Source organism: Oncorhynchus tshawytscha, linkage group LG14, assembly GCF_018296145.1.
Source record: "Oncorhynchus tshawytscha isolate Ot180627B linkage group LG14, Otsh_v2.0, whole genome shotgun sequence".
Taxonomy (NCBI): domain Eukaryota; kingdom Metazoa; phylum Chordata; class Actinopteri; order Salmoniformes; family Salmonidae; genus Oncorhynchus; species Oncorhynchus tshawytscha.
This window is the reverse complement of record NC_056442.1, coordinates 34,521,450-34,536,026: the sequence shown is the minus strand read 5'-3', so window position 1 is coordinate 34,536,026 and position 14,577 is coordinate 34,521,450. Positions and strand designations below refer to the sequence as shown.

At 45.7% G+C, this 14,577-nt stretch overlaps 1 protein-coding gene across 2 annotated transcripts in view; it reads left to right on the top strand.

Moving 5' to 3' along the window:
- The window catches only part of LOC112267095 (nucleoredoxin), a 61,655-nt gene that overhangs the window by 45,499 nt on the left and 1,579 nt on the right, over window positions 1-14,577 (top strand). For both annotated transcript variants that reach the window (XM_024445171.2, XM_024445172.2), the window contains exons 2-7: window positions 1,869-1,986; window positions 4,575-4,708; window positions 7,743-7,843; window positions 7,992-8,098; window positions 8,878-9,057; window positions 9,734-9,858. In XM_024445171.2, the coding sequence (XP_024300939.1) occupies window positions 1,869-1,986; window positions 4,575-4,708; window positions 7,743-7,843; window positions 7,992-8,098; window positions 8,878-9,057; window positions 9,734-9,858 (765 nt within the window). The remainder of the gene's footprint in view (window positions 1-1,868; window positions 1,987-4,574; window positions 4,709-7,742; window positions 7,844-7,991; window positions 8,099-8,877; window positions 9,058-9,733; window positions 9,859-14,577) is intronic.

The window sequence follows — 14,577 nt, the reverse complement described above, 5'->3', positions numbered from 1 at the left end:
GAAAAGTGACCTCTCAGTGCTACTCTTCAGGAGCTAGTCATTTCAAGCGACACATCTTCCCTCTGATATGTAAAGTGAGTTTCCTCTTCGTGGTATTCTTGATGTGCTCTCAGTCGAGGACAACACTGAACATGCACACTAAATAGTCCCAGTTTCAAACACACTTTTGCGGTCATAGAGTCTGTTTCCGATTTTCTGCGGTATGTTGTATATTGAGATCAAGACACAATATACAGTCACAACAGTCATTATACATTGAACAAAACTATAAATGCAAATGTAAAGTGTTGGTCCCATGTTTCATGAGCTGAAATAAAAGATCCCATACATCCACCTGACAGGTGTGGCATATCAAGAAGCTGATTAAACGGTATGATCATTACACAGCCACACCTAGTGCTGGGGACAATAAAAGGCCACTCTAAAATGTGAAGTTTTGTCACACAACACAATGCCACAGATGTCTCAAGTTTTGAGGGAGCATAGAATTGGCATGCTGACTGCAGGAATGTCTACCAGAGCTTTTGCCAGAGAATTTGTTTATTTCTCTACCATAAGCCGCCTAGAGAATTTGACCGTACGCCCAACGAGCCTCACAACCGCAGATGACGTGTATGGCGTCATGTGGGCAACCGATTTGCTGATGTCAACATTGTGAACAGAGAGCCTCCCGAGTGGTGCAGCGGTCTAAGGCACAGCATCGCAGCAATAGAGGCGTCACTACAGATCCGGGTTCGGTCTCCAGTTGTACTGCGTTTCCTCCAACATATTGGTGCGGCTGGCTTCCGGGTTAAGCGAGCAGTGTGTCAAAAAGCAGTGCTGCTTGGCAGGATCGTGTTTCGGAGGACCCGTGGCTCTCGACCGTTACGGGAGTTGCAGCAATGGGACAAGCCTGTAACTACCAATTTGGATAACACGAAATTGGGGAGAAAAAGTGATTAAAATGTACCACTTTTTTTAACATTGTGAACAGAGTGCCTTTTTTTTAAGGTATCTGACCAACCGATGCATATCTTTATTCCCAGTCATGTGAAATCCATAGATTAGGGCCATAATGAATTAATTTCAATTGACTGATTTCCTTATGAACTGTGACTCAGTAAAACCATAGAAATCATTGCATTTTGTATTTTTGTTCAGTATAATTAGATGTAGTAGTGTGTGTTCCTCCTCCATTAATGCCTGTGGATGTATGCTTGCTTCACATATTGAACAGACAGAATCATGTACAGCGTTGTCTTCATTTGAAGAAGGACCGGCTAAATAAAGTGCCACCCACAGTGCGAGGGTACAACATAGAATAGTACTATATGAGCCTAAAATGACTACGATCTAGTTATTCTCTTTCTATGGGGTACAGTAGCAGTCTGTGGCAAAAGGTTTTTATCAAGTGTGGATTGTTCTGCTCCTCTTACCCCGTGTTGCTCTTATTCATGACACAGCAGGGTCAAAACGCTCCCTGTGAATTTCCTCCTCTGCCAGTTCCTTTTAAAGTTAGCTGTAGTGTGATTCTAGCCTTCAGCTAATTCACTGCAGGGTGACTCTCTGCTGCTGTTTTATTCAACCTGGCTCATTTTCTAGTCCCTTTTATACTTCAGAGAAACAGCTTGCCTTGTACTTTTGGTGTAGTTATAGGCTTACAGCCATTTTCACTATCAACTTTTGGATCAATGGATGTCTGACAAATAATGATTTATCAACAGATGTTATAAACTAGATGGGAAAACAACTAGTAAGATGTATGACGTTCAATTACTTTTCTCTTTCTTTGATTTTCTCCTTGTTGCTCAGAGGATTTACCAGAGTATAGGTGTCTTTATACTAATGGTACATTTTCCATTCCTCTCCTCTGTCCTCTGTCTGTCCAGATGAAGCTGTGGAACAAGTACAAGGTGACCAGTATTCCCTCGCTGGTGTTTGTGGATGCAGCCACAGGGAAGGTGGTGTGTCGGAATGGACTGCTGGTGGTGAGAGATGACCCCAAAGGTAAGTCTCCTCAGTCAGCCTGAGCCTCAGCATCTGAGAAGCTGCACATGTACCGGTACACACAAGCATACAGTTTATTACATGCAAAATGCCTTGCCAGAATTTCATATTGCAACGTTTCTGTGCCACATCTTTCACAGAGCTGGCCATATTTCTCCATTTCTGTACTCTTCTGGTATTGCATGAATATTATAAAGTGCCCCCTTTTACTCCCACATCTGCAGACCTATAATTTCCTGACTTTTAAGTGGGAGATTGCCTGTTAGCAAGAGCAGGCTTGCATTCCTTTCTGGTAGACAGATGAGGATGTCGTTTCATCTCAATATTTTGACATCCTGGTCTTCAGAGCCTTTATTGTACAACATGGGAAAGGCCCATTAGTCAGAGAGGAGGAGAGAGAGTAAGGGAGTGGAGAGAGGTAGAGTATCCAGCATCGTGGCAGTAGAACCCGTGGTGCAGGGGAATGGATTTCACATGAGCTGAGCAGACTTTCACATGAGTCTCCCTAATGAATCCCAGTCTCCCTCCCAGCCCACAGTAGAGTACATACAGTATAATTTCCATGATTTATTAACTACCAACTACAGTAGAAGTGGGTAAAGAAGAGATTCATCTTCTTGCTCCATCCACCCCCCCGCCCCCTCCCCCTCTTTCAGAGTTGTTAGAGTGGGTGTGTAGTGTGGTAGCGGTGGCAGGAAAAGGGGTGTTTGTTTGTGTTGTGGTGAGGAAGGGAAACAGAGCGGCTACAGGCGGGGTAGTAAGAGTTTGAGGTGGGCTGGGGGGAGGATTCAGGACCCTCTCTCTTTCAGCATTATGAAAGGGCCTAGCTGTCTTGAGTGGCGGAGCAGAGGAGAAGTTGCCAGGAAGGAGTGCCTTTTTACGGTGTGAATGGGGACAACAATAAAAGGCTGCAGAGGCGGAGGCCGTGGGGATGTCAGCCCTGCTTAATGAAGCCCTACAGAAGAAAGGGACCTTTACAGCCCTGCCGACAGCGCTTTATTTCTGATTACAACTTTTTATTTGGTCATTCCAAATGCATCTCTAGTGCTTGACATTGACAATGAAGACACCTTGAAAAAGAAACGAGAGAGAGGGAGGGAAAGAGAAGAGGGAAGGCTGGTAGTGCTCCCTGTATGGGAAATGGAAAAGCATGACTTTCAATCATCATTAAAACAACATTTTGCATCTGTTGTGCGGTCCCATTTCCAAACGCAGATGTCACAGAGTACAAAGGAACTTGTGAGTAGGAAACATGCTGGGTTTAGATACAGTACCAGTTAAAAGTTTGGACACAGCTACTCATTCAAGGATTTTTCTTTATTTTTACTATTTTCTACATTGTAGAATAATAGTGAAGACATCAAAACTATGAAATAATACATGGAATCATGTAGTAAACAAATCAAAATGTATTTTATATTTGAGATTCTTCAAAGTAGCCACCCTTTGCCTTGATGACAGCTTTGCACACTATTGGCATTCTCTCAACCAGCTTCACCTGGAATGCTTTTCCAACGGTCTTGAAGGAGTTCCCACATATCACTCTCCTTCTTGGTCAAATAGCCCTTACACAGCTTGGAGGTGTGTTGGGTCATTGTCCTGTTGAAAAACAAATGATAGTCCCAAACCAGATGGGATGGCGTATCGCTGCAGAATGCTGTGGTAGCCAGGCTGTTTAATTGTACCTTGAATTTTAAATAAATCACTGACAGTGTCAGCAACAAAGCACCCCACACCTTTTCCCTCCATGCTTCACGGTGGGAACCACACATGCAGAGATCATCCGTTCACCTACGCTGCATCTCACAAAGAAAGACACAGCGGGTTGGAACCAAAAATCTCAAATTTGGACTCATCAGACCAAAGGACAAATTTCCACCGGTCTAATGTCCATTGCTTGTGTTTTTTGGCCCAAGCAAGTCTCTTCTTCTTATCGGTGTCCTTTTAGTAGTGTTTTTTTTGCAGCAATTCGACCATGGCCTGATTCACACAGTCTCCTCTGCACAGCTTATGTTGAGGTGTCTGAACTCTGTGAAGCATTTATTTGCATATCCTCTGCAGCAGAGGTAACTCTGGGTCTTCTTTTCCTGTGGCGGTCCTCATTAGAGTTTCATCACAGCACTTGATGGTTTTTGCAACTGCACTTAAAGAAACTTTAAAAGTTCTTGAAATTTTCCAGATTGACTGAACTTCATGTCTTCATGTAATGATGGACTGTCATTTCTCTTTGCTTATTTTAGCTGTTCAAAATGGCGCCGGGAGATAAGGAAGCCGTGCTTTTAGCCCCAAGACAAATTTATTATTTCTTACATTAATTGCCCAGAAAAATAATTCAAATGTGTTTCACTACACCTGCAATAACACATGTATGTGACCAATAAAATTTGATTTGATGTATTTAATATCTAATAGCTGTTCCAGGGGGGTGGAGAGAGCGAGTGCTCTGGTTTTGAATGGGCAGTTTGTCACACATAGAAAAAACTCTTCTCTGTTCACTAATCAGACCCTTGGCTCTCAATATCCTTTCTCCCCAACACCAAACCCTCCCCCCTCCCTTACCCTCTCTTCCCCTCTGTCCTCCTCCTCAGGCTTGGAGTTCCCCTGGGGGCCCAAGCCCTTTGCGGAGGTGGTGGCCGGCCCTCTGCTCAGGAACAACAGGCAGACGACAGACATCAGCTCCCTGGAGGGCCACTATGTGGGAGTGTACTTCTCAGCACACTGGGTGAGTGGTGGGGGGCCAGGAGGGGCACATAGAGACACACACACACACACACACACACACATGGAGTGGGGCAGGGAGGGGCACATAGACACACACACGCACAGGGAGTGGGGCAGGGAGGGGCACATAGACACACACACACACGCACAGGGAGTGGGGCAGGGAGGGGGAGCCTAATTTTCCCTTTCAGGCACCCAGCTGTCCTCTGATATGAGCTTTATCCCTGTTAAAACAGAGGCATCCGTGAAAGCCAGGGCAGGGTGGCAGGGCGCAGTGGGAGAGCAGCAGCCTGTAGCCAGGGGATGGACAGAGAAGTTAGGGGACTTCCGTTGTCTGGGACTACAGTAGCTAGTTATTCCACTCCTTGCTGCCATCACCTACTAGTGCCCTTTAAAGTGGGCAGTGGGCTTCAGACCTATTGTTTGTCTCTATCAGTGCTGGGCTTGCCCATCTGTGTGAAGGTCGTGAATTGGTGACTCATGAAAGGCTTGTGTCAATGATGAGCTGCCAGTGCTGGCTTCAGCTCCAGAGACAATCCAGTAGCAAGCCATGACACACTCAGACTAGTCCACTTTCCAAACCAATACAAATTGGTACATTTTTATTTGTCACTTCTTTGTAAACAACAGGTGTAGACTAACAGTAAAATGCTTACTTTTCCAACGATGCAGTTTAAACTTTTTTTTTTTAAATCTACAAAAAAATTGAAATAGTGACAAACACTGTGAATAAGAATAACGAGTAAAAATTACATGACTATATACAGGGAGTACCAGTACCATGTCGATGTGCAGGGGTATGAGGTAATTGAGGTAGCTATCGTATAGGTTTGTGCATTATTTTAAGGCTACATTCCCCTGTCTTACCAGCGTAAATCCACCCTCCATTAGGAGATGGTTACAAGCGTGAAATGGCCAGCGGATTACTTTTTACCAAGGACCTGAAGTGATCCTCGGCAGGATAGAGTAGACACAGTTCCTCACTGACTTCACGCTCATCTCTAGCTGTGTGTTTCACTGAGGCTGAGAAAGAAAAGGAGGAAATGGAGATTGATGAGACTGGTCTGGTTTGTTTTATTCAGACACAGCTCTGCCTCTGCTGGCACTCTGATACCACCTTAATGTCACACACACACACACACACACACACACACACACACACACACACTGCTCTACTCTACTGCCCCATATCCTGTAAGGGAGAGACAGGGAGGGAATACAACACACACACACTAGACCAGAGACCATTCTCAAAACACTCACTCACAACAACAAATGCCTCCAAGCCAAGGCCATCCTGAGTTCCATCCTGAGTACTTAGGTTCTCACATTTGAATGGGCCAGGAAACAAAAGGAAATGTTAGTCCTGGTTTCTGGTGAAACATTAGTTAAAATATTTGGTGAACCAGGCGAGGCAATCATTTGGTTTCTCAAATGATTGCCTCGCCTGGTTCACCAACTATTTCTCTGATAGAGTTCAGTGTGTCAAATCGGAGGGCCTGTTGTCCGGGCCTCTGGCAGTCTCTATGGGGGTGCCACAGGGTTCAATTCTTGGACCGACTCTCTTCTCTGTATACATCAATAATGTCGCTCTTGCTGCTGGTGAGTCTCTGATCCACCTCTACGCAGACGACACCATTCTGTATACTTCTGGCCCTTCTTTGGACACTGTGTTAACAATCCTCCAGACGAGCTTCAATGCCATACAACACTCCTTCTGTGGCCTCCAATTGCTCTTAAATACAAGTAAAACTAAATGCATGCTCTTCAACCGATCGCTACCTGCCCGCCCGTCCAACATCACTACTCTGGACGGTTCTGTCTTAGAATATGTGGACAACTACAAATACCTAGGTGTCTGGTTAGACTGTAAACTCTCCTTCCAGACTCGCATCAAACATCTCCAATCCAAAGTTAAATCTAGAATGGGCTTCCTATTTCGCAACAAAGCCTCCTTCACTCATGCTGTCAAACATACCCTTGTAAAACTGACCATCCTTCCGATCCTCGACTTCGGCGACGTCATTTACAAAATAGCCTCCAATACCCTACTCAATAAATTGGATGCAGTCTATCACAGTGCCATCCGTTTTGTCACCAAAGCCCCATATACTAACCACCGCGACCTGTACACTCGTTGGCTGGCCCTCGCTTCATACTCGTCGCCAAACCCACTGGCTCCAGGTCAACTACAAGACCCTGCTAGGTAAAGTCCCCCCTTATCTCACCTCGCTGGTCACCATAGCAGCACCCACCTGTAGCACGCGCTCCAGCAGGTATATCTCTCTGGTCACCTCCAAAACCAATTCTTACTTTGGCCGCCTCTCCTTCCAGTTCTCTGCTGCCAATGACTGGTACGAACTGCAAAAATCTCTGAAACTGGAAACACTTATCTCCCTCACTAGCTTTAAGCACCGGCTGTCAGAGCAGCTCACAGATTACTGCACCTGTACATAGACCATCTATAATTTAGCCCAAACAACTACGTCTTCCTCTACTGTATTTATTTTCTTTCTTTCTTTCTTTATTTTGCTCCTTTGCACCCCCATTATTTCCATCTCTACTTTGCACATTCTTCCACTACAAATCTACCATTCCAGTGTTTTTTAAATATTTTTTTACTTGCTATATTGTATTTACTTTGCCACCATGGCCTTTTTTTGCCTTTACCTCCCTTATCTCACCTCATTTGCTCACATCGTATATAGACACATTTTTCTACTGTATTATTGACTGTATGTTTGTTTTTACTCCATGTGTAACTCTGTGTTGTTCATGTCGAACTGATTTGCTTTATCTTGGCCAGGTCGCAATTGTAAATGAGAACTTGTTCTCTACTTGCCTACCTGGTTTAAATAAAGGTGAAATAAATAAATGCATAAAAAAATGAGGGTGAAGCACTGCAGAGATGTAAGGAGAGAGAGTCAGAAAACACCATGTCATTATATACTGTTTTATATAGACTGATCAATTTAGGTAATTCTTTAACTAATGCCATAACTTGTTGAGTGTGTCTGTGTGTGTTGTCCCTGCAGTGCCCTCCATGCCGCAGTCTGACCCGTGTGCTCTTGGAATCATATCGCACTGTGAAGGAATCGGGTCAACATTTTGAGATGGTGTTTGTCAGCGCTGACCGGTATTCCCTTCACACACGCGTATACATTGTCTCTCTGTCACGCTCTCTCACGCGCATATATATATCACACACACACACACTTATTGACTGAATAAATGGAGTTGACAGTGGAACTGAGTGTTGTTTTTGTGTTTGCCCCACAATGCAGGTCGGAGGAGTCCTTTCAGCAGTACTTCAGTGAGATGCCTTGGTTGGCAGTCCCATACTCAGACGAGGCCCGACGATCACGACTCAACAGACTCTTTGGAATACAAGGTACAACACTGTCTCTGATGTCTCCTCCTGAACTGATATACTGTAGTCCTCCTGGACATGATGCTGAGTGAGTATCAAACACTAGCGGTCTGGCTTAATAATGTGTTGATGTGGAGAAGTGGCCTAATGGCAGCCAGCTCTGCACTGTGCTGGGTAGGGAACAGTGAACAAATAGCCCTGAAGCTGAAGGAATGTGAGCTGGTAATCAAGTTTACTACTGTTCTGCTCGCTGAGTAAGGGTCATCTCTCTGTCTCTCTGTCTGTAGAGAGGAGTAGTGTGGTTGTAGACAAAGTGCTGGCTCATTACCTCTTCCCCATTCAAACCCCTGTTATTCACACTGGCCCCCACTCATCACCACACACACCCTTCCTCCCAGCCAAACACACACTGTGCACTCTGTGTCTGATAAGGCTGTTAATACACAGTGATATTCTAATCTGAAAGACTGTGGGAGAGAAAAGGGTCGGGCGAGAGCGGGAGTCTGAGAAGAGATGAATGGAGAGAGGGAGGGAACTGGAGAGTTCAGAGAGCAGAGGACAGTCAGAGCCTCAGGGATTAAAAGCTCCTCCATACCACACAGATAAACAGTGAGAGATACAGCCATATGTGGTGAGAGCAACTGAAAAACATGGAAGAACAGGAGGGGAGGTGGCAGAATGAAAATCTACAGTTCAGGATTGTTCTCTCCCCCTATTTCCATATTTCTCTCTTTCTTTCTCCCACCCTGCCTCCCCCTCTCTCTCACGCCCTATCTCTCCTCTGTCTTCCTCCCTCCCAGGTATTCCCACCCTTATTCTGCTGGACGCGGAGGGTCACATGATCACACGACAGGGCCGTGTGGAGGTGCTGAATGACCCAGAGTGTCGGCTCTTCCCCTGGCATCCCCGGCCCGTACTGGAGCTCAGCGAGTCTAACGCTGTGCAGCTCCACGAGGGGCCCTGCCTCGTGCTCTTTGTGGGTGAGTAGATAAGTGGATGAACATTTCAATGTCAGTCCCTACCGTGCACCTCCACGAGAGGCCCGACCTCGTGCTCTTTGTGGGTGACTGGAGGAGCATTCAGTGCTGGTTTCTACCAAACCAATCCTTCAGACTATGTATTCTACATTCTAAATAGCATTGTGCATGTAGTAAAAGTGAACAGATCAGTTGTACGGCCACATGCTATTTTAAGTCTGTGAACATGCAAGAGTAGGGCGGAGCGAAGGCAATGGTTTGTCTGGCTATTTGTTTGTTAGCAGTGCGAGAGATGGATGCCATCCTCTGCTAAGTGGCTTAGGCCAAAGTGGACAGGGCAACCATCAAGCCAGACGAGACAATAAGACCGCAATGTGAGAATGGAGTGACCGGGTGCAAACTGGTGCCCTCATGATTTCAGGCCCTGAGATCAGATCCGAAGGGGTCAGCCACAGACCATCTGCTCTCCTCCTTTTGTCTCCTCATTCACTCACCCCCTCAGACCTCTCCTCCTCCTGTTCTCTGCTCATTTACCTTCTTTCTCTATTCTTCCTGTCCTCTCTCTAGTCTTCATGCCTTCACGCCAAGTTCTCTCCTCTTCTTCTCTCACACGTTCTCTCAACCTTTCCTCTTTTGACTCTTTTCATACTTTTGACACCTGTGTTTCTCTCTTGTTTAGATACGGAGGAGGAGGGAGAGCTGGAGCCGGCGAAGGAGCTGATCCAGCCAATCGCAGAGAAGATCATGGCTAAGTACAAAGCCAAGGAGGAGGAGACACCACTGCTCTTCTTCGTGGCTGGAGAGGTAAGATAATGGACACACACACACAAACACCTCCAGCTGACCTAGATGAGAATATTCACATGTGATGAAATCTGTCTTATATTTTGGCATTTTAGTTGTTTTGCATTCCTGTCTTGTGTACTGTACATCTCCTCTACTGTGGGTGTCTGTGTTTGCTTGTTGCTATGCTCTGGCATGATGTTCCATCTGCTTTAGTTATCACATATCATAATCCTCCGGTGGAGAACATGCCACTACTCCCCAACTGACATAAGCTACAGTATAATGTCAGAGGGGCTGTTTCTGAGGGATGAAACCCCCTTTCACTTTTATGTGAGGCACACCACAAGGCCCATGGCCCAGAATTTAGCTGGCCGTGTGTCTGATGGCTGTTCTCCCTCGATCTTTCCGCCCACCCACTTGCCTGCCCTCAGTGCAGGAGGGAACATGGAGTTTTCTTAACTCTTGTTATCTCTTGTTTTTCCTTCTCATCCTTTCAAGAGCTTGTGGAGTTAGCAGCAGGGACAGCCGTAATTACCAGATTAGCTAGCTCCCCCTCTCCTCCCTCACTCCTCGGCTCAGAGCTCAGGGGGGTCAGGACGGTGTCCCATGTCAGATGGTTTAGGTTTCAGCCATGGGGAGCTGCACAGGTGCTCCCTCTCTGTCCTGTCTTACCCTCTGCCTGGCTGCCCGAGGCCACTCTGCTCACTGTCAGCCTTAATGCTATGGACACAGACAGACACTGGGGTTAAGATGACATACTAACACCCTCTCTCTTTACCTTTTCACCTGTTTGGGGATTTGTTGCATACTGATTGGTATTTATGTTCATCTGGACTGCACCCATTCTAATGAATGTTACATCAGTGAATCTGTTTCTCAGCTGAAAAGGTCTGTGTTGCTTTCTAGGTTAATGTTCAGTCTGTGGTAGTCTATAACAGGCAGGTACAGTTTTCTCATCGTCTGGGTTACATGTAGCTGGATCTGAATTCACTAGCACTCTATCTGTTCCAGACTGGGGGTAGTCCCAAATGGCATCCTATTCCCTATAAATGGCACCCTATTCCATATATGGGGCCCTATGGGGAATAAGGTAACATTTTGGAGACCGAATGTGTATACCCTGTTAGATATCACTCCCTGCCATGGACCCATTGGGCTCTCTGTTATGCCAGGCAGAGGCTGAGGTTACAGGATGGACCCCCATGCAGCCCGCAGGGCCCTGGCCTGGGTGAGGCCTGCCTGCACGTGGTCAGACTAGGCTCTGTCTGCCAGCTGCTGTGCTGGGGATGGTTTACTTAATCAGTGAGACAGTACAATGCTGGCAGCCCCACATGGAGAGCCTGGCCTGAAGAAAATGAGAGGGGATCTCCTCACCCGATCAGTCACAGAGAGGCTAAGAGAAACTGACTTGCAACCTACGGTTGTACCATTAGAAGATCTAATTTATTTATATAGCCCTTCGTACATCAGCTGATATCTCAAAGTGCTGTACAGAAACCCAGCCTAAAACCCCAAACAGCAAGCAATACAGGTGTTGAAGCACGTTGGCTAGGAAAAACTCCCTAGAAAGGCCAGAACCTAGGAAGAAACCTACAGAGGAACCAGGCTATGAGGGGTGGCCAGTCCTCTTCTGGCTGTGCCGGGTGAAGAATATAACAGAACATGGCCAAGATGTTCAAATGTTCATAAATGACCAGCATGGTCAAATAATAGATCTGGGACAGGTAGCACGTCCGGTGAACAGGTCAGGATTCCATAGCCGCAGGCAGAACAGTCGAAACTGGAGCAGCAGCACGGCCAGGTGGACTGGGGACAGCAAGGAGTCATCATGCCAGGTAGTCCTGAGGCATGGTCCTTGGGCTCAGGTCCTCTGAGAGAGAAAGAAAGAGAATTAGAGAGAGCATACTTAAATTCACACAGGACACCGAATAAGACAGGAGAAGTACTCCAGATATAACAAACTGACCCTAGCCCCCCGACACATAAACTACTGCAGCATAAATACTGGAGGCTGAAGATGAAGAAGATGCCCTATTCACAGGGGAAAATTCATGGGGATTGATGGATATTTGTGATTGCAATAAAGACGAATACTGTAAATGTTATGTCTTTTATATCTACAGTGTTTTCTATATTATTAACTATGAGATACTTGGTATAGTTGTCTTCTTTGCCTTGATCTTCCCAGGTTTAGCCAGGAATAGGAGATCCTGACAATAGTTTAGTCTGCCGCCCGTATCACCTGCTAACCTCCCTGACCCCAGGGTACAAAGGTCATGTAGACACAGAGACCTGTGTCACACTGTGTGTGTTGTGAGCCAGACAGGTTGGCCTCTCCACTAGTTATTTACGTCCAAGCAGTGTGGTGTTTTTAGAAAACACTCATCTCCTGTCTCTTACTGGCAATACAGTTCAACAGTTAGAAGAAATGAAACAATCAATTATCAAGAAGCAATACCCTCACAGGCAAATCCCTGTCATTTAAAGCAACAATATAACTATTTATTGAATAAAAACACTTCATTAGGTCTAACAGTGCTTTACAATGTACAGTATGTAAAGATACAGGGTCGAGCCGGCCTATATCCTATCCTTTGATACAGTGATTCTCAGTAACTATGGGTTTCCAGCCTGAATCTCCCAGTGATACAGACTGATAGGCCGTTGTTCAGCCAGTCATATCGCTATGCCGATTGTATCCTGAATTTCACAACGCCTGGAGACTCTCAAGCTGACCAATCAGTAGGCTGCTTTCCAAGCCGTCTGGCCAACGGGAGCTTCTTATCTTTGCAGGTCCTTATCTGATGAACGTCGTCTACTCTTTGGAATGCCACAGTGCTACAATGGTCAGAATAAACCTGACATGGTGCAGCAGGAGGTTCCATACGGTAAACGCACACGGGAGCCTTATCACGGCAGTCAGTGACTGCAGGCCATACGTAGCATAGCATAGATACCCTTTGTCTTTGTATTCAGAGCTGGGCTGGAGAGCCAGGATGGGGGCCAGCCTCTTTATCACTCGCACAGCTGGACTGGTTGCTTCTCATGAAGAACAGTTTACACATGGTTAGCAGCCACACAAAGGAAGACGCAAGACTTCCCACAGAGAAGAAGACAGCCATGGAGATTACATCTCTTCATATCTAAGAGGCTGGGAGGCCATGCTAACAGAGAGACTCCTGTGATTTCTCTTTCTGTGGTTCCTTTCGAAGGCAATGCCGAGGATGTATCTTCAATCTGAGCTTGCAAGAGAAGACTTTATGGGGGATGTGAGGAGTCACAGATTTTCTCAAGCTTGGGAATGTAGCTTGTGGCTACATGAATCATCCATTAAACATCCTCATAAGTGTAGCAATTACTTTCATTGTATATTTTTCTGAAGTTGAATAGGTTTAAGACCATCTGCTCCCAGATCAGATGGTAGAGATTCAGGGGAAGTGAGCTCTCCAGATCTTACATGCCACAGGATAACTCAACTGTTCTGCTAGCAGTTTTGCAACAAGTCACAAACTGTGTTGGCATACATGCTTGTCCTTTTTAGGTAACAAAGTGGCCAAACTGGTCAGAGAGCTGATTGTGCTTTTCAATCCATTTAGGTTGAATTGTTTTACTGCCATTTTTCCAGATAATGGGAGCGTTACTCCAAAAAAGAAAAAAAACATTTTGTGAAAAGCTGTGATTTAATGACGGGGCCAAGCCTTTGCGACAGCGACAGCTTGTGGTCGTGTTCTGTAACTTCTCTATTTTTAAATAATATTTTCCATATGAAATTGTTCTTTGATCTCTTCCAAGTCTCTCTCACCCAGAGGGCTTAGTTGAGTAGAAATCAGCTCATCCTGTCACGAGGAAGGGAGAGACCATCTCAGAAGATGTCATATACTAATCTGGCATGACAGAGCTGAAATGTGACTTCACAAATCAACACTTGGAATCCTCTTTAACATTTAGAAGAAAAGTCTGGACTGACTGGAACTAATGCAGCTTTGTTGAAGTGGGAAAAAGCTTCCTCTAAGATTACTAACTGAAATGACATGCGGTTGCAAGTATTGCCAAAAAGTGAATGTTATTTTCTCGGAATAATTGATAGCCCCTCCGAGTGGGCTGGGGTGCCGCTTCCTGTCTACTGTGGTGTTATAGTGAGTTATTCCTGCTGACTTATGATTGTCTGTAATTCCCAGTTGTTAAAAGGGTGAGAGGTGAGATCAAGCCTGGGACTGAACAAGGCTTGTAAAAAGGCATTCAGTGACATAAGTCTGTCCTCACTAACTCTGTCGTCAAAGCTCCACCACACACCCATTTTTACTATTTCTCACCGGACATGAGGGAATACACCACTCTCTCCCCCTCCTTCTCACCCACGTACACTATCCAAACACGCTGTGATGTGTCTCTGAAGCTTCCCAGCCTTGTAGTATGCGGGTGAGGCTTTGAAGGATGGATGTTGTTGGACCCCCTCCTGCCCCCCCCCAGCTCTCTCCCACAGTGGGGTGCGTGACGGAGCCCTGGCTAGTGGTGAACACTGCCTGCAGGAAAGAAGAGCTACCTCCCCAGTCTTCAAGCAGACATTGACATTATCACCTCCAGTTGTGAATCCATTGAGTTATATTAAGTGCCATAGTTAATCTTGTGTCCCAGTTTTTTAATACCAAAATCAAGTCAGAACTAATAGAAAGCAATTACGTTTTTATATTCGGTCATAAGGATGTTAGCAATTATCTAGCAATTCCTTTTGCATGA